General features: G+C 52.3%; 1 protein-coding gene across 1 annotated transcript; it reads right to left on the bottom strand.

Moving 5' to 3' along the window:
• Positions 1–1,985: 1,985 nt before the first annotated feature.
• Positions 1,986–18,701, bottom strand: RSPH6A (radial spoke head 6 homolog A). Its single transcript, XM_054588476.1, has 6 exons — positions 18,043–18,701; positions 15,368–15,602; positions 7,819–8,583; positions 6,510–6,657; positions 5,414–5,531; positions 1,986–2,223 (listed from the first exon to the last, which is right to left on the bottom strand). Exons 1-6 carry the CDS (start codon positions 18,699–18,701, stop codon positions 1,986–1,988), a joined length of 2,163 nt encoding a protein of 720 aa, XP_054444451.1.
• Positions 18,702–18,733: the final 32 nt, after the last annotated feature.

Raw genomic sequence — 18,733 nt, forward strand, 5'->3', positions numbered from 1 at the left:
ATGAGCCCAGTGTCTCCACAGACTCCCAACATACACTCTCCTGACTTCCAGTGTTTCCCATTGACACCTTGATCTCCCCAATTGACAACAGCATCTCCAGCCATCCCTCTCCACTGCTGATGATCCCCAAAAATCTCGCTGATCCCCATGTCTCCGTAAAACTCCAAGGACTTCATCCGACCTACTGCGGAGTAATGCTAACCCTCAAACAATTCCACACTTTCCACTAACCTCCTATCTTCAACAGTCTCACTCAGTCCTCCAACACACACCTCGGGTTCCAAAGTTTCACTGGTCCCCACAACATCCCCAGTGTTCCAATGCTCCGCCAATAACCCAAAACCTCCTCCTGACGCCAGCAGTCCCCACAGATAGCCAGTGCCCCAGACTTCTGCTGAAGCCACTTCCGCCCTGTCACAGACCTTCCGAGATGCACTTACTCAGGGGGCCTCCCCGACTTGTCACCAGAATGTCCCAGAGGCATCTCACTATCAACAAATTCTACAATGAACTTGACATCTTACTCCAAATCCTACCCCTCTCCTGTATCCCATTCTTAGGGCCAGCACTGCCATCCCCCCTCCCCCCAACTCACCCTAGCTGCAGACCTGAATGTCTGCCTAGATTTGGACAATTTCCCTTCACTCCCTGCTTCCTGTTCCCAAGTCTTGCATTCTGTCACCTGAAGTCATCTTTTCCAGCCCCTTCCTCTGCACAAGCACGGTCCAGACTCTTCCTCTCCTGCTCGTGGTCCCCTTGAATAAGCCTTGTCTCTGCTCTCCCGGACTCCTGTCTACCCGCAACGTGGCATCTAAAGATGTATGTCTAAAGCACAAATATGATTAGGCCCTCCCTCCCCTGCTGAAAGTCCATCTGTGGCTCCCCAGTGCTCTCAGGGCAAAGGGAAGCCCTGAGTGATCTGTTCCTGCCAACAGCTTTCCCGTGCCATCTCTCACTACTAATCTCTTACACCTCGTTCCCAAAAATGAGGTTTGAATTTCATCAGGAAGGGTGTTGGTGTAGAGGAGACTGTAACTATCATGCCTTCTAGTGCTTTGACAAAACCTCAGGAGCCCGGCCTTCTGGCCAAGCGTCTGCGATTCCATATTGTTGGAGCCATCCTCATATCCCTGGGGGTTGCAGCTTTCTAAACGTTTGCTTCAGTTGAACCAAGAAAGACAGCATATGCAGACTTCTACAGAAGCCAGGATTCCGTGAAAGATTTTGAGGACATGAGGAAGGCTGGTTATCTTTCAGAGTGCAAAGTGATCTTGGAATGTGAAGAATTTCTTCGGGTTGAATTCCATGGAAGTGCGTCACTAACCTGTGTTCCTGAGCCATGAAACATAAATGTCTCAACTAAAGAATCATTTCTCTTGATAAACAATTAAGAAAGTTTTAAAAATGAGGTTTGAGAAATTATCCCCGCTCATCACACTCTTGCACTTGGGCCTTTGCACACACCGTTCCCTCTGCTTGGAATGCCCTTCCCCCTCTGCTCTTGACCCTTTGAGAGCCAGCTGAGGGGCGCTGTCAGGCCTCTGGGCTATCCCACGTGGGTTTTCATTGTCTGGGGGTGTGTCTCTCTTCCCCGTAGAGAGTGAGCCCTAGGAAAGCACAGCCAAGGCTGCTTGGTCACCTGTGAGTCTCCAGCACAGGGCTGGGCTGACGGGAGGCATTATAATAGTTGTTTGATATGCAGATGAATGAATAAACAAAAGAGAAGGGAGAGGCTGTGCGGGGCAATATCAGCATTCCTAGCAGAGCCCCATAGCCCTGACGTGGAGGTAATGTCAACAAAGTGGTGAGCCGTGAGTAAGTGCCTGGGCCGTGATGCCATGGAAACATTTTATTTACAGCAGCTGCCTTCCTTTTCTACCCCTGCCCTCCAGGAGCAGAAGCAAACCAACAGCGAAAAAAACCCCCATACCTAGGTATACCCATAACTAGGTATCTACCTGCTTGGGGGAGGGGACTAGGAAGCCTTAGTCATCCTGGTCCTCGTCCTCATCTTCTTCCTCATCCTCCTCTTCTTCCTCTGCCCCCTCCAGGGCCTGCTCCTGGGCAGCCTTGAGGGCCTGCTCCTCCTCCACCGTGGGGTCGCTCATCTCCATGATCTCCGGGCCGCTGGGGTACTCTTGCTGAATGGCGGCCGGCAGGGGTGGGTTGAAGTTTTCCGGATTGTACTTGTGGCCCCAGCCGATGTAGATGTTCTCGAACTTCCTGGAGAGGCGGTGAGACACTGGGAAATCCTCCCTCCATGGCCCCAACCCGGACTTTCACTAACGGTGGGAGGCAGCACAGACAAACCATGATGGAAAAGTCATGCATAGTAGGGTGAAGTGTGCCCATTAGGTTGTTCTGCTCATTTGTTCCTGTAGTATTTACTGTGCACCTACTAAGTGCCAGGCCGTGTCCAGAGCTGCACTGTCCAACAGCGCCTGTGACTACTGAGACCCTAAAACGTTGTTAGTGCTCCCCAAACAGTGACTTTCTAATTTTATATACTTTTCTAATTTCATTTGTGGTTTCTTCTTTGACCCATTTGTTATTTAGGAATGTGTTATTTAATTTCTACATGTCTGTGACTTTCCTTCTGTTATTGATTTCTAATTTAACTCCAGTGTGGTCAGAAAACTTCTTTTGTATGATCAATCTTTTTTCATTTATTAAGACCTGTTTTTGCCCTGGCTGGTGTGGCTCAGTGGATTGAGCACCTGTCTGTGAACCAAAGGGTCGCCAGTTCAATTCCCAGTGTAGGGCATATGCCTGGGTTGCAGGCCAAGTCCCCGGCAGGGGGTGCACGGGACGCAACCACACATTGATGTTTCTCTCCTGCTCTTCCCCTCTCTAAAAATAAATAAATAAGTAAAAGTATTTTTAAAAAAAAAAGACCTTTTTTATTGTCTAGCATATGGTCTACCCTGAGGAACATTCCATGTGCACTTGAGAAGAATATGTACTCTGCTCTTGTTGGTCAAGTAGATTTTATTTAATTTTAATTCATTTAAACAATAGCCCTGGCTGGGAAGCTCAGTTGGTTAGAGCATCATCCCATTACGCCAAAGTTGTGGGTTTGATCCTTGGTCAGGACACATACAAGAATCAATCAATGAATGCATAAATAAGTTGAACAACAAAGCAATGTCTCTCTCTCTCTCAAAACAAATAAAAAGTTTTTACAAATTTAAAGAATGAAGCTAATACTCAATTCAGTATTGAAAACATCTAAGTATCACTGGGACAACTTGGGTACGTGAGACTACTTTTGCGATTGTAAATGTCATGAAATGTGAATACAAGTTGAGTACTTATGAAAATTTAGATCAAAACTGAAATGTGTTGTAAATGTAAAATACACACCAGATTCCAAAGACTTAGTCTGAGAGAAGGTAAAATAGCTCATTAAGAATTTTTACATGATTGATTTCATGTCGTAATAATAATATTTTGGATACTTGGGGTTAAATAAAATATATTAAAACGGATTTTGCCTGTTTATTTTTACTTGTTGAGTATGGCTACTAGAAAATGTAAGATGACCTATGTGGCTCATATTTTATTCCTGTTGGACGGCACTGGTCTAGATGTGGGGACCTGGTGAGCAGAGAACAAAGTGACAAAAACCCCTGCCATGGTGCCTACACACTAGAGGGAGGAGATTGATCGTAAACAAGGACAGAACCGGCCAGGTCCCGGCCAGTTCACCTCTCCCCAGAATTTTAACTGGAAAGGAAAGAGGAGTAAGTGGGAGACTAGGCAGGGGACTGAGAGGCAGGGCGAGAGGCAGAGAGAAGTAGGGAGAGAAAGAGAGACAGCAGGACAGGGGGACGGAGAGCTTGCCACGGAAGCAGTTGGCTTTGACCTTGCTGTTCCCGAGAGACTCATTGTCCTCCAGGTCTTCCCCGGAGCCCCGACCCCTGCCCACCCTGGCCCTTGTGGTCAGGAAGCCTTGTCCGAAGGCTGAGATTGCTAGGGATGCAGGATCTCATGCTCCACCCAAGACCCTTGGTACCGAAACCTGTGCTTCCACCAGATCCCCCAGCGAGTCCCAGCGCGCACAGTGTGAGAAGCTCTAGCCTAGAATGTCCTTCTGCCTATTCCCCTGCCCCCTTACTTCCTTCTTTCCTCAAAGATTTCTGATCAAGGCTGCTTTTCTCAGGACTCCTTCCTTGATCCTCTCAAGACATGACCGACGTGAGCTGTCATTGGTCCCTCCATGCTCCTTAGTGGTATTATCTTAGTTTGTAACAGGATATTTGGGGGAGTGAGGGGTGGTGAGAAGTGTTATACAATTAACGCCTGTGCTTCCTCTGCCTGCTCCCAGAGCGGGCTCCACATCTGCCTATCCAGCAAAGGGCCTGGTGCTCAGCAAACAGCTGGCAAACAGTGTCATACAAGTCTTTTATAATGAAAAAAAAAAGGATAGATAAATGGATGGGTGCGCGGAGGGATGAATGATTGGGTGGTGGATGGGAGGGTGGATGGAGGCGGAGTGGGGGCGGGGTGGAAAGGATGGATGGGTGAGTGGAGTTCCCAATTTGGAGCTTTTGCTTTCAGAAGAATGTTGACAAATTAGGGTGTGGCCAAAAGATGGGTGTTGGCAAAAGCAAGCGTGCGTCTTCCCTGCTTATGGAGGAGAAAAGAAATTGCCAAGCATGTGGTTAAAGCACCAAGATGACATGAAATCCCGCCTCGACCATGAATCACAGAAGCCAAAGAGAGGTTTAGAAAAGGAAAATCTGTGAGAAATCGTCATGCCATCTGGTGGACGGAGATGGTAAGTGCGCCCGCCCTGCTGCAGACGGCGCCCTCTAGTGGCTGATTAGAAAGGCGGGGGCGTGCCTTGGTGAGAGAGGCTGAGGGATTGATTAGTAGAGTGTGTAGTTTCCGGTGGGAAGATGCAAAAGTGACTTCGGCCCGCAAATCTTTTGGGGCAAATGATGGGGAGTCCTGCTAGGGAAGATTTCTGGCCCACAGAGCGAAGACCCTTCAAACCGGAAGACCTGGCCAGGGGGCCCAGGGAAGTAGTTAGCTTCCCCACAGAGAAGACTCTCCCCTGCTAGGGCTGCGGCAAAGCGGACTCCTGAGTCCTGTCGGCTCTCTGACCCACACAGCAGAGAAGCCCGGGCCAGCGGGCCAGAGAACCAGGTTGGCATCCTGCACATGCTGTGTTTCCCTGGGTCATTTCTTTCCCCTCTCCCATCCCCCATTCTCTTATCTGAGGGGCTTCCACTCTGGTCTGGGACTTCTCATTTTAGGCCAAGTAGAACCCCTGGGAGAAGAGTGAGGGCCTCAGCCCTGGGGGCTTCCTGAAGGGGAGCTTCCCTCCCAACCTCTGCCCACCCGAGTGAGCTGCCCAGCGGGCCTGCTGCAGGGGCTTCCTCTGCTGGGAGACTAGGAGACCACCTACTTGCCAGTGGCGTAGGTGTAGGCGCCCGGCCAGAGGTTGGAGCGCACGATGGCCACCGAGTACTGTGGGCAGAGGCTGGAGGACAGGCGGGCGGTCCAGGGTGACATGTGCATGATTTCTGCGGAGGGCAGGGCAGTGAAGGGCTTCAGGAAGGTCGGAGGCTCTACTGCTGGCTCCCCACCCCCAGCCCAGCACCCTGGAACGGAGGGAAGGGCGGGTAAGGAGGGAAGATGAGGAGGGGCATGAAGGGAACTGTGGTGATGAATGGCCCTGGCTCTGGACCACCCTCTTGCCGTGTGCACCCAGAAAGCCACGTCACCTGTCTGAGCCTCAGTGCCTGCACCCAGGAAGTGGGATACTGATCTCACCTCCCTCGCAGGGCGACGGTGAGCCCTGGACCCCAGACTGGGCAGCGCTGTGATTCTCCCTGCGGTTGGCCATTGTTTGGACCAGGGGGCAGAGCGCAGGGCACAGGCATGGGGCTCATGGAAATCAGGGTCGAAATCTGGGCTCTGTGCGCCCGCCCACTCTCAGCCTCTCCTTCCTGCTTCCTCCAGGCGCCTGAGGGCCCAGCCTCAGGAAATGCTTGTCCCTTCTTCCAAAATCTGACTCAAATTCTGACTCTTCTGGCAAGGACTTCCTAACTCGCTCTCTCTTTCCTCAAGCCCACGCTGAACTCAAAAGACCACATCCTGCCCTGGCCGGGTAGCTCTGTTGGTTGGAGCGTTGTCCCCATACGCTAAGGTTGCGGGTTCAATCCCTGGTCAGGGCACATGCATGCAAGAATCAACCAATGGATGCATAACTAAATAGAGCAACAAATTGGTGTTCCTCTCCCCCTTTTCCTCTCTCTTAAAAAAAAAAAAGAAAGCACATCCCACCAGGTGAGCAGTGCCATGTGCCAGGCACAGCTCACAAGCTGGACATTTTCCCGTAGCCCCAAGAGGAGGCACTGTCCTCATGTCTGTTTTATAGGTGATAGGACAACTGAGGCTCGGAGAGATGACCTCGCAATGTCACTGCCCCTCCTTTTCTCGTCCCCCCCACCCCCACTCGCCCCTTCCAGGCTGGTGGTATAAGTGAGGAGGACCATTACCTGCATCTTCTGAGAGCGGTGTCAGCAGCGGGGGCCCAATCTCCTGCTCCACCTCCTCCAGCCCCTCATCATCGGCCTTCTCTTCCTCCTCCCCCAGCTCCTCCTCCTCCTCCTTCTTGTGCAAAGGGTTCACCCAAGTGCAGCGGCCCTGGAGGTGGGGGAAGGTGAGGCAGTACCCCCGGGGGACAGAGGACGGTCTATACCATGGGAAGAGGTGAAGGACCAGGCAGCACACTGGGATTGTCCTTAGGGACCTAGGTTATGGGTAGGAGGACAGGCTTGGTCACACAGGTCAGGGCAGAGAATGGGCCAGCAGAGCCATTGCACTGAGGTGGGGGCTCCTGCCTCCCGCTGGCTGTGTGGTCCCCGTCTGTGCGTGCACTCGGTCATTCATTCATTCGTCAGGCATTTAATGAGCACCCACTCTACACAGGTGCTGCTCCAGGTGCTGGGGGTACATCCTTGAGCAAAGAGGCCACTAATCTCTGTCCGGTGGAGCTGACATTCAGCAGCCCGCATAATCCCGTTTGCCCAGCTGTGAAATGGGGGTGTCAGAGGTGCCTCTCTGATTGGATTGCTGTTGGGTTACACGAGATACTGAAGAGCTGATAAGTGTTTGCTGCAGGAGTGAATGAACCTCAGAGCAAAGCATATCACAGACTTCAGTTTCATCAGCCATGAGACGGCCATGCTAGCTGTACAGGTCTCAGAAGGAGCGATTTGGATTCAGTTAACCTTCTGGAGTCAATAAATGTTTCTTAAATGAATGAATGCGTGCATGAATAAAAAGATCCCAGCACACAGCCAGTATTTCCTTGAATGAATAAATGTGTGTAAAATTCAGATATAGGCATTCAATTAATGCAGGTCCACGGCCTCTTACCCACAACTCCAAAGCCTGAGAAGCTTTGAGAACCAGACGCTTTGCATGAGTCATTTGGCAGGGTCCCGCTCTGAATGACGAGAGGCTATGCAGTTTTGTTGCAAAAATAACAATCATGCTTTTGAATACGGGCTGCAGCCCTAGCCCTGCTTAAAGTGCTGCATACAGTACATGGGATATGTGTGCACTGTCACATTTTTGAAATCTGAGAAATTCAGAATTCCAAAATGCACCTGGCCCAAAGGGTTCTGACCAGGGGCTGTCAACCGATACCTTTGGATGGGTGGATGGGTGGATGGGTGGATGGATGGATGGATGCATGTTAGGCACGATGGGTAGCAGACAGCAGGTACCTGATATTACTGGGGAGTCACACCTGAGCCCGCTGGGTCTGAGACAGCTAGGGGCTGGGGTCCCAGTCCTCACCTGAGGAAGGATGTGCTGCATATGGTGCACCCAGTTGGCCATGGAGTCTACCAGCTCAAGCACTGGGATGCCTTCGAAGTCGGGGTTCTCCTCGTACGAGTCGCGCCCCGCGCCGCCCTCCTCCTCCTCGTCTCCCTCCTCCTCGCCGAACTGGTAGAAGCCCAGGGGGCTGATGTGCGTGGCAGCCGAGATGCGCGCAATCTGGGCCCGCAGGTAGTTGGCCTCGTTGCCGGGGAAGGGAGGGAAGCTGATAACCGGCGCATCCAGCTGGCCGGTGAAGAACTTCTTGATCTTGCGGGCCTGCACGATCTGGCTGGGGGTGACATGGGGCAGCCTCGTCCACGGCCGGCCCGGCTCGTTGCACACGAAATACAGGTACTTGTTGGTGCCCGAGCGGCTCTCCTCCTTGGGGATGACGGGCGGGGGCTTCCACATCCGCTTGGGGGTGATGTCGGAGACCTTCTCCTCATCCTCCTCGCCCTCCTCCTCGCCGCCGTGCATGTCCATGGCCTCGCCCTCGATCAGCTCCTCCACCTCCTCCTCCTCCACCTCCTCCTCGCCCTCCCGGAACTCCACCTCGGCCACCAGGTAGCTGCGGCTTAGCCCCAGGATTTTGCCCCAGAAGCGGCAGGTATGGATGGGCTGCTGCTCCACCAGCTGCTTCAGGGCCAGGAAGATGCGGAAACTCTCGTCCGAGCTCAGGCCCACACCGGCCTGCTCGAAGTAGAAGGCTGACTCCATGATGTTGGGCACGGCCGTCTCTAACTGCAGAAGGTGGGGAGGGAGGGGGGCAGAGGGAGGCAGACTGAAGCTCTGCTCCCTAGCCTAACTCGTCTAGAGACCCCAGCGCGAAGCTGCTGGGGAACCCAGCTGCTCCTGCGAGCCTTGAGCCTTCCGGCAGTCAGAAGCAGCGCGGGTCCTTGGGCAAGTGGGGGAGGACACCACTCGATGGAGAAGTAAAGGCAAAAATCACACTAAGAGAAAATCTTGCATCCTTTCCCCTTGTTCCTGCCTGGAGTGGGATGTGAGATCTGGAGCTAGAGCAGCTATCTTGGGACCATGAGGCAACACATGTCTTACACCCTGACGGTGGTGGAGCTGTAAGGTGGAAACTGCCCGGTGCCCACGGGCATCGCTGAGCAGCCCTACCTCCTCACTTCCAGTCACGCTTTCTGTTACTTGCAACCTTAAGAGAGACCCCAAACCACACAGCAAGTTCACGGAAGAGGCAGACCTGAACTCAGGGATTAGTGATGTTGGGGATGGGGGTGGTAAGTCCTGCCCTCACTGCCTCCTGTTTCATTGCTTTGTTCAGGAAGAGAGAGAGACCGCAAAGGGAGTGAGAACGAGTCAGCCAAGGGCTCGAACTGGGATACAGGGAGGTTTGGGCTCAGCTGCCACCACATCCATGTGGCCACGGCTGTCCCAATACTCTTTCATTCAATCAGTCCAGAATTTTTTAAAAAAAATTTATGTATTGATTACGAGAGAGAGAGAGAGAGAGAGAGAGAGAGAGAACGGGGGCGGGGGGGAGAGATTGATTTGTTGTTCCACTATCTATGCATTCATGGGTTGATTTTTTGTATGTGTCCAGACCAGGGATCAAACCTGCAACCTTGGCATATGGGGATGACACGCTAACCAACTGAGCCACCGGGGCCCAGAAATACAGTAGGTGCCCTAGCCGTGGTGGCTCAGTTGGTGGGACATTGTCCTGTAAACTGAAAGGTCACTGGTTTGATTCCCGGTCAGGGCACATGCCTGGGTTGTAGGTTCGGTCCCCAGTTGGGGTGCATATGGAAAGCAGTCAATTGATATTTCTCTCCCTATCCTTCTTCCCTCCCTTCCTCTCTCTCTAAAATTAAAATAAGTTTAAACAAATCCAATGGGGGCCAGCCGCAGGCTAGTGTAGGGACTGACGCATGTCAGTGAACAAAACTGATGAGGTCCTCCCACGTGAGGTCAGCACGACCCGCCCTTGGCCTCGGCCAGCCTGCCTGGGCCAGGGAAACACAGCTCCCCCGCCAGAACTTGACATCAGGATGGAGAGAACGGGGGTGTGCCAGGCAGAGTCATGACCTCCCCCAACACGCCATGGCCTAAACCGGAGACCCGTGAGCACGAGGCCTTACATAGCAAATGGCACGTGCAAGGCTGATCAAACGGAGGGTCCCGAGGTGGGGAGATCACCCTGGGTTATCAGGGTTGGCCCAAGGAGGTCACAAGGCAGGAGGGTCAGAGAAGATGCGATGGCGGAAGCAGAAGCCGGAGTCAGAGGGAGGTCTGAGGGGGTCGCCCTGCCGGCTTTGGAGGTGGAGGAGGAGGGGATGCAGGCGGCCCCGGACACGGGAGAAGGCATGGGAACAGACTCTCCCATGAGCCTCTCTGAGGAAGGCAGCCCTTGCCTGCCCCTTGGGAAACCCAGTTACAGCTCCTGACCTCCAGAACGGTAAGGTAGAACTTGAAGGGGTCTGCCCCGAGCGGGCAGGTTAGTTGGTTAGAGCGTCGTCTCCATACATCCCCAAGTGGGTTTGATCCCTGGAGGTCAGGGCACATACAAGAAGCTACCAATGAATTTATAGATGGGGGGTACAACAGATCGATGTCTCTCTCCCTCCCTCCCTCTCTCCCTCCCTCTCTCTGTTTCTCTCTCTATCTCAACTTTCTTCTCTCCCTCCCACCAAAAAAAGTTGTCTTTAGCCACTAAGTTTGTGGTGATTCCAGCAGCAACTGGAGAACTAAGCCAGGGGCCAACTTCTCCGTGTGCCTGGTAATGAAACATGGAAATGTGTGAGTGTTCAGTGGCTGACTTTCTGCGCGGAGAGACGATGGAGGCCAGTTTGCAGAGAGAAAGAAAAAAACTCAGGATCAGAGCTGGTTAGCTTGGTCCAGCTATTCCTGCAGCCCAGCTAAGGTAAGTCCCCTGATTCTGGGAAATGCCTTATTTTCTTTACGATAAATCCTACCCCTCCCCTTTATTTTAGCAGGCTCTCGTAGGTGTCTATCACTGCTGTACCAGCTGATGATAAAGATTTGGCTCATGCACCCATTCATCCCTCTTAGCTCAGGGGAAAAGGCACACTTGCCGTTCAAGAAAACATATAGTCTTGGCCAGTGTGGCTCAGTTGGTTGGAGTGTTGTCCCATAAACAAAAGGTTGTGGGTTCAGTCCCCAGTCAAGGCATGTACAAGAGTCAACGGATGGATGTTTCTTTCCCTCTCTCTCCCTCTCTTCTCCTCTCTCTAAAGTCAATAAGCATGTCCTTGGGTGAGGATTTAAAAACAAACAAACAAACATACAAACATATAACAAAGACATATAAGCCCCACTTAAAGTCAGAAGGAAAAAAACCAGATCAAAGAGATGAATTTCTCATTTAAGGTCTGTGGACAGCTTCTGGGAAGTACAGTGATTCCCACCAAGCATCTGAAAGCTCAAGGTAACAAAAACTTCAAGATGAACACATTTTCTTCAGCTCCTTTACACAGCTGTCTGAGTCACTGGCCAATTTTCTTGAAGAAGGTGAAAATTCTAGAATTTATATATATATATATATTTTATTTTTTATTTTTAAGAGAGGGCAAGAAGCATCAATGTCTAGTTGCTTCTTGCATGCCCCCACCAGGGACCTGGCCTGCAACCCAGGGATGTGCCCTGACTGGGAATCGAACCAGCGACCCTTTGGTTTGCAGCCTGGCACTCAATCCACTGAACCACACCAGCCAGGGCTAGGGCTTATATATTTAATTGTTAACTTTTGCTGGGCACACTAAGGACTATTTGCCTCTTGTTTCAAATGCACTGAAAGATTATTCAAAGAGTTACACATATTACAAAAAGGCGGGGTAGTGCTTTATTAGGGCTGCTGTAATAAAGCACCATAAGCTAAATGGCAGAGATGCATCGTCTCGCAACTCTGGAGGCCAGAAGTGGACGTCAAGCGGCCAGCAGCGTTGGTTCCTACTGAGGGCTGGGAGACTCTGCTTCCTGCCTCCCTCCCAGTTTCTGGTGGTTTGCTGGCAACTTTTTTGCGCTGCTTGGTTTGCAGCAGCGTTTCTTTGGTCCCTGCTTTCATGTTCACCAGGTATTGTGTGTGTGTGTGTATGTGTGTGTGTTTGTTTGTTGCTGAAGCTAAGCTTTTATAAGGCCACCAGTCATATTGGATTAGAGACCTACCCTACGCCAGTAGGACCCCTCCCTGGTCATTACATTGGCAATGATCCTATTTCATGTCACAGCCTGAAGTACTGGGGGTTAAGGAGTCAACAAATGAATCTGAGGGGAACCCGATTCAACCCATAACAGAGGGTTTGTGTGAACATCAATGATGGTGTTTAGCTTGTACCAGTTGCTGATAAAGGTTGGGCAATGAACACACTGAGGTTTTTCCTAAAGGTGTATACTGCATCCTCATGTTAAAGAAAGCTCCTTTTGGGAACAGAGTTAGAACAAACAGTTTAGTCTTCCTCCTACATCCTCTAGAGATACTGTCGTTCACAAAGGTTTGAAGTCCCCTCCCAAAGAAGGAGTACATGTGCCCACCCCTTCTGAATTCAGCAGTTGCCAGGATACTTGCTCTGACCATTTCAAATGGCAGAAAAAGGGACATGTGTCTCACCCAAGCAGAAGCCCTAAGAATCCACATGGGGCCCTGGCTGGTGTGGCTCAGTGGGTTGAGTGCCGGCCTGCAAACCAAAGGGTAACCGGTTCGATTCCCAGTCAGGGCACATGCCTGGGTTGTGGGCCATATCCCCAATAGGGGGCGCGCAAGAGGCAACCACACATTGATGTTTCCCTCTCTTTCTCCCTCCCTTCCCCTCTCTCTAAAAATAAATAAATTTATATTTACATATCTACCTATCTATCTATATCTACCTATATAGATAGATAGATACAGATAGATAGATATCTCCCACATGGGTTTTGTTAGGCTCTCTTTTTCCTCCTTTGCAACCGTGGACATCTGTGTCACAGCCGAACCTGCACCACCCCAGGTTCTCAAGCGGCTGATGAGCAAAGTCCTGTTGCCAGCCCTGGATGGGCAGGTAGTGTGAGTGAGAACAAAACTGCGTGGTTTGAAGCTGCTGAAATTGTTGGGCTGTTTGTTACCTCAGCTCCACGTGGCACACCCTGACTAAAACTCTAGAGTAGGAGAATTTTTTTTTTTTAAGATTTATTTATTTTTAGAGAGAGGGGAATGGAGAGAGAAAGAGAAGAGAAACACTGATGCACAAGAGAAGCGTTGGTTGCCTCTCCCACGCCCCCAAGCGGGAACCTGGCCTGCAACCCAGGCACGTGCCCTGACTGGGAATCAAACTGGTAATCTTTTGGTTCATGGGACAGTGCCTGACCCACTGACCCAAACCAGTCAAGGCGAGAATGGTTATTTTGAAAGTGATTCCAGCACTTTCCCTCAATCTTAAATACAGTGCAAAAGCTTGTTTGTCTAATTGATGTTGACATCAGCAACTCAGGGGGGCAGAGTCAAAACGTAATCCCAAGAGTCACTGTTTTGCAGCCAGGAGGGAAGATAAGGGAATGAGCCTCGGAAACTCTCGTGGGGTGTGTGTGCCTGGCCCATGGGCCAAGGGCGGTCACCCTCAGTCTGGGAATCCCCCATCCATGTGGCAATGGAGCGGTCTGGCCAACCATGTTTAAATGATCTCACCCCGCCCCCTCGCCACTGCTGACTGGAGTAAGAGTAAACAGCTGCCACCAATGACAGCTCAGACTCTGCTGTACCCCCCCTTCTCTCGCGTTGGGGCAGGAAGGGGAGAGGACAGCCCTCCTGTCCCTCTGCTCGGAGCCACCTTGCCAGCCCTCTACTGCTTGCAACCTATCAGGTATGAGAGAAACTTCTAGCTTGTCTAAGCCACTTGTCTGCATGTCTGCAACATCATCTATCTCTGGCCTTAAAGTGACCTGTACTGTCCAACAAGTGTAGTAAGGTGCTAGTGTTTGGACCGTGACACCGTCATACAAAAGCTAGTCTAAGATTATAAACGTGAAATTAGTCAGGAACTCTCTTCAAAACAGGCGCAGGGACGAGAGGCTTTTGCTCCCCAAGAGCAAGGGGTGCTCTGCGGCGTTGGCCACAGCAAGCGGGACGCCATCCCGAGAGCAAGGATGCAGATGGCAGGAAACAGATGCCGTGCCCTGTGCAGGCGTACCTCGCTGGTAGAGGTGGCATTTCGAAGCGGGGGCGTCAGGGCTGGCCGTTTGGAAGAAATTGAAAGTGAGAGAAAGAGAGTCCTTCCATTAGACAGAAAAAAAAATGAAATGCTGAGTCATCGATTTCTTTCCGTCTCTTGCACAGACCACAAACTTCCACATTTTTGCCCTTCTGCAGACCTCCCATTAAGAACTCCAGCTCTAAGTTCTAGGTGGGGGGGGGCGGGGGGCGGAGTCTCCCAAAGGATTGAATTTTAATTGGGCGGAGCTTCAGTAGACCTGAAGTCTCAGGGGGCGGAGCCTCTAGGGGCAAAGAATTCTAAGGAGGCAGGGCCCTCAGGGACGCTTGGTGTTTAGATGGGGGTGCAACCTGGGGTTGGTGGGGGCGGGGGAGAGGGTGCAGTTCTAAGGGGGCGTGCCCTCCCCCGGAGAGACTGTTGATCTGGAAACTTACAATCGTACTCTCAGATAAAACTGCCTTTCCTGCCTAAAACTTGTATCCCAGCTTGTGCTCCGCTCACAAGGGCACATTTCTTTGTCAGACTGTCGTCCCTGCATTCTCTCACCAAGCCACCCCACTGTCGCCAGAATCCTAGACTCTCAGAAACACAGAATGGAGCACAGACCAAGGCATCTGCACATCAGGCAGAGGTTACAGGGGCTTTGGAGGTCAAGGTCCTGCCTCCTGTCTCCAGCCCTTCCTAGCTTCCTGCCCCCTGAGCTTGTCTTTTCTCTGCAAATAAGAATAACAAGTAGCATTTGCCTTGCGGGGTTGCTTCAGGGCTGAAAGGAGCAACACTCCTAAACTCAGGGGGCAGAAGCGGTGTCCAAATTGTTACAGAGAGTACTCAACAAATGTCTCTTGAACCAGTGAAAGAATATTTCACCTGAATTTCAGGCAGTCGTCCAATTCTGGAAACTAGTAAATGGTAACAAGCGGAAGAGTTCGTCGCCGGTCTCAGCTCACAAAATGGGAAACTGAATTCAGGAGATCAGGCAGTTCAGTGTCGAGAGACTCCGGCAGGCAGGGTGTCCCAGAAAACATGTGCAAAGCTTTCTTTTCCCGAGGGAGGAGTAATGGATGGTGTGAGAGGCCAGCCTCCACCTCCACAGGGCAGCTGGGGTCAGCTTTCCGAAGCGCAGGGCTGACCCACCCGCCTTTCCTTTCGCCAAGCCCTTCGTGGCGCCCCGGTGGCCTCAGGGGTGCCTTAGTCTGGCGTTCGAGGTCCTGTGCAGCCGGGTCCCCACCCCGTCTGCGGGGCAAACACACTAGGCTGCCGTGGCCTGTGTTTCTGGGCCGCGCCCCGCGCTCCCTCACTTCCAGGCCTCAGCTCGGGCCGTGCGTGCTGGGTGCGCCTCCCCGCCCCGGCTCACTCACCGCCTCCTCCTCCACCTCCTGCTCTCCCTCGCCGCCGACGCCCCGGAGGAACAGTGCCTTCTGCCTTTCTGCCATCTCGTAGGTGGGCTGCATCTCCGGGTCGTCCCGCAGCGAGTCCAGCTTGGGGTGGAACCACTCCTCCTGAGCCGTGCGGTTCAGTGACTCCAGGATAGACAAGGGGTCGTCCGGCCGCTGGTTCAGGATTCTGGTCAGCACGTTCACCAGGTGCTCGTACCTGCCTCCAGAGGGAGCGGGAGGTGGGGGACATCACTCTCTCAGCTCACTGCTGTGTGCCTGGCCCTGTGCCTGGCACTGGGGACGCAGTAGAGAAGACACAAGGTCTCTGCCCTGATGGGGCTGACATTCTGATGATGTAGACAGACACACACTAAATATGCAAGATGCGTAGAGTGCCAGGGGGCGGTCACTCCCATAGAGGCGATCAAGCAGGGAGTGGGGACTGAGAATGTCGGGGACGGGTGATGGTTTACAATTTTCAACAGGGAGGCCAGGGCAGGCCTCCCCAAGGTGACACTGAAGCTGAGATCTGAATGCAGTGAGGAGGAAAACCATGCAGACCCTGGGGAGGAGACTCTTTCAGTCAGAGGGGACAGGAGGCGCATAGACCCTGAAATACTTTATGAGTCTAAGACAACCTGGATACCAAAACTCAAGGAAGCCAGGGGAAAGGAAAGTGATTCCATGCTGATCTCATTTAGAACTACAGTTGCTGAAACCCTAAGGAAAATATTAGCAAATGGCATCCAGCAATTGCTCACAAGGATGACACACCATGATTAAACTGGGCTGAAGACAGGGATGCAAGATTGCACTGACCACAAAAACAGAAAAAAACGTAGTTTGCCAGGTCAGTATGTTCAAGGGGATATGTCAGATCACTTTCATAGGTGCAGAGAAATTGTTTGGTAAGATTCAACACTCATTCATGATTTTTAAAAGCACGGAAAACTAGGAGGAGGCAATTTTTAAACAATCTTATAAAGGGTAGTCACCAGTAACCTACAGCACACACCTAACACGATTTTCCGCTATGAGACTGGGAATAAGGATGCCTGCTTTTATTTCTATTTGATGTTGCACTGGAGATCTCAGCCAATGCAACCTGACATGAAAAAAAAAAGTATTGAAAAGGGAGAAGCAAAACTGCCATGGTTTGCAGATGATGTGATTGGCAATGATGTGCAAAGGCCTTGAGCTGGGGGTGTGCCCGGCATGTTGGAGGAGCACTGGAAGTCAGTGTGGCTGGAGGAGTGAGGGAGAGGGGTTGTGGTAAGAGAGGAGGCTGGAGCGAAAACAGTGCGGTAGCGGTTTCCATTCACCGTCAGGCACTACACTGGGCACTTGAGAACAATGTTGAATTCTCACCACAATCACCTCTCTGAAGAACAATTATAATCCCTACTCTCCAGATCAGAAACCTAAGGCTTAGAAAAGTTGAGGTCATGAGGTCACACAATAGTTAGGATTTAAATCTAAATAGCCAGGATTTAAAATTAGGTTGGTCTGATTTCAGAGCATGTCTGTCTAACCATCTGTGGTGTGGAAACCCCTTGGCAACAGCCTTGGGTGGGGTGGAGGGCCATCATTGACCTGGGAGGGGCCAGGAGAGGTCAGCATGTGGTCAGTGCTTTTTAATAGGGGCACTTGAAGCTCTAGAGGACTGGGAGCTATTGAAGAAGCGCTAGTGGTAAATTTTGACTAGATTCTAGGAGATGAAATTGGGAGAGCCTACAGAGAGAGGCTGAATTATAGAGGGCCTTGAAGGCTGTTGTGAGGAGCAGGACCGTCTTCCAAGGGTACTGGACAACCACGGCAGATTCTGCACATGGGAGGGACGGGGTCAGCTTTGCCCTTTAGCAAGACCTCCAGCCTCATCTCCTCCCACCCCCGCCCCTCCCTTGCTTCTCGCCACACCCGCTTCCTTGCTGTTCCTCCAACACAGCAAACCTGAGAGCCTCCAGCCTTGCTATACCCCATACCTGGACCACATTTCCTCCAGGTATCTGCAAGGTGCTCCCCCTCACCACATTCAGGTCACTGATTGAATGTCACCTCCTCAGAGGGGCCCTTCCTTGACCTCACACCATTTAGCATGCACTCTCTGTACCACTTACCCGGCCTTACTTTTTCACCTTAGTTCTTATCACCTTATCCTTTATTATATTTATGGTCCATTCTCCCACTAGAATGTGAAGGGGGAGGAGCCAAGAGGTGTAGTTCGACTGCAGCCGAGTGGCCTTGGCAGGTGCCTCCCTCAGCAGGACACTTCGGTGGCTAACAGGGCCCTGGGAGCCGAATCACGTGTGCCCTGGCTCTGCCACGGCCTAGCTGTGGTACTATCTTGGGTGTGGAACCTAATTTGTCTCTCAGTTTCCTCCACTGTAAAACAGGGACAGGAGATGAGCTCACCTCAGCTGTGAGCACTAGAGGTTAATGTGTGAAGCGCTGGCACAATGTCTGGTAGGTAAATGTTTTACTTTTTAGTTCTCGTTAGCATTTATTCTGACTCCTAGTCTGAGAGAGATGCTCCAGAGCAGTTGCTGATTCTCCTTGAGGGCCAACCCCCCTGTCTGAGGAGACCCTAGAGCCTGAGGGAGGTCTTGGCTGGGACGGCCTGGGTCCCGCCCCACCCCCATTGCGGAGCCCCCTCTCACAGGCTGAGGTCGCCACCGACGCTGGTCTGCAGCAGGTAGGCCTTGGCGTTTTGCACGGCCAGCTCCCGCGGCTCCGGTTCGGGCACCTCCACATTGAAGGGCATGAAGCCCAGCGCAGAGGAGGAGAACTGGAGGGTGGGGTCATCCCCCGGGTAGAGCCCATTCTGGGTGCCATCGCTGAACTGCAGGTCTTCTCTCTGGTACATGCTGACCTGGCCCAGGAAGTCGGGCCGGGGCTCATGGTAGGCCGCCTCTAGTTGCTGGAAGAGGCTGCCTCGGCCCCGCTGTAGCTGATCCAGCATGAGGTTGGCATTGCGGGTGGCCTGGACCCTGCCTTCATCCAGATAATGATGGGGCTGGTAATCCGTGGGATACCCTGTGTTTGCAGGCGGGTACTGTACGCCACCCTGGGACATCGAGTTGTCATACTGGCTCAGGCCGGCCCCTTGTGGCCACCCCTGGAGGTTGGTTTGGATCCCGGGCATCTCCTGACTGCCCCTCAGGACCTGAGCGTCAGGCGCCAGCTGCTGTGCCTCCTGGGGGACCGCGGCCTGGGACAGAGAGTGCTCCCGACTGCGCCCTTGGTCGGAGGCCCGGGAGCCTCTGGGCCTCGAGGACTGCTGGAAAGGCAGCTCAGGGTCGGCCGGCGGGTCCCCCATAGTCCAAAAGGGGTCCCAGACTTCTTGGAGGG

The sequence above is a fragment of the Pteronotus mesoamericanus genome, unplaced genomic scaffold (assembly GCF_021234165.1).
Source record: "Pteronotus mesoamericanus isolate MK-2021 breed Mesoamerican mustached bat unplaced genomic scaffold, CSHL_Meso_final scaffold_137, whole genome shotgun sequence".
NCBI classification, from domain to species: domain Eukaryota; kingdom Metazoa; phylum Chordata; class Mammalia; order Chiroptera; family Mormoopidae; genus Pteronotus; species Pteronotus mesoamericanus.

Bases quoted from the DNA above. Each gene is read 5' to 3' on its own strand.
- RSPH6A (XM_054588476.1), bottom strand. From the start codon at position 18,701: ATGGGGGACCCGCCGGCCGACCCTGAGCTGCCTTTCCAGCAGTCCTCG. The intron at 8,584-15,367 runs GTGAGTGAGCCG...CACCTTCTGCAG, and splicing joins AGGAGGTGGAGGAGGAGGCG to TTAGAGACGGCCGTGCCCAA. The intron at 2,224-5,413 runs GTAGGTGGTCTC...CCGCCTCTCCAG, and splicing joins TACACCTACGCCACTGGCAA to GAAGTTCGAGAACATCTACA.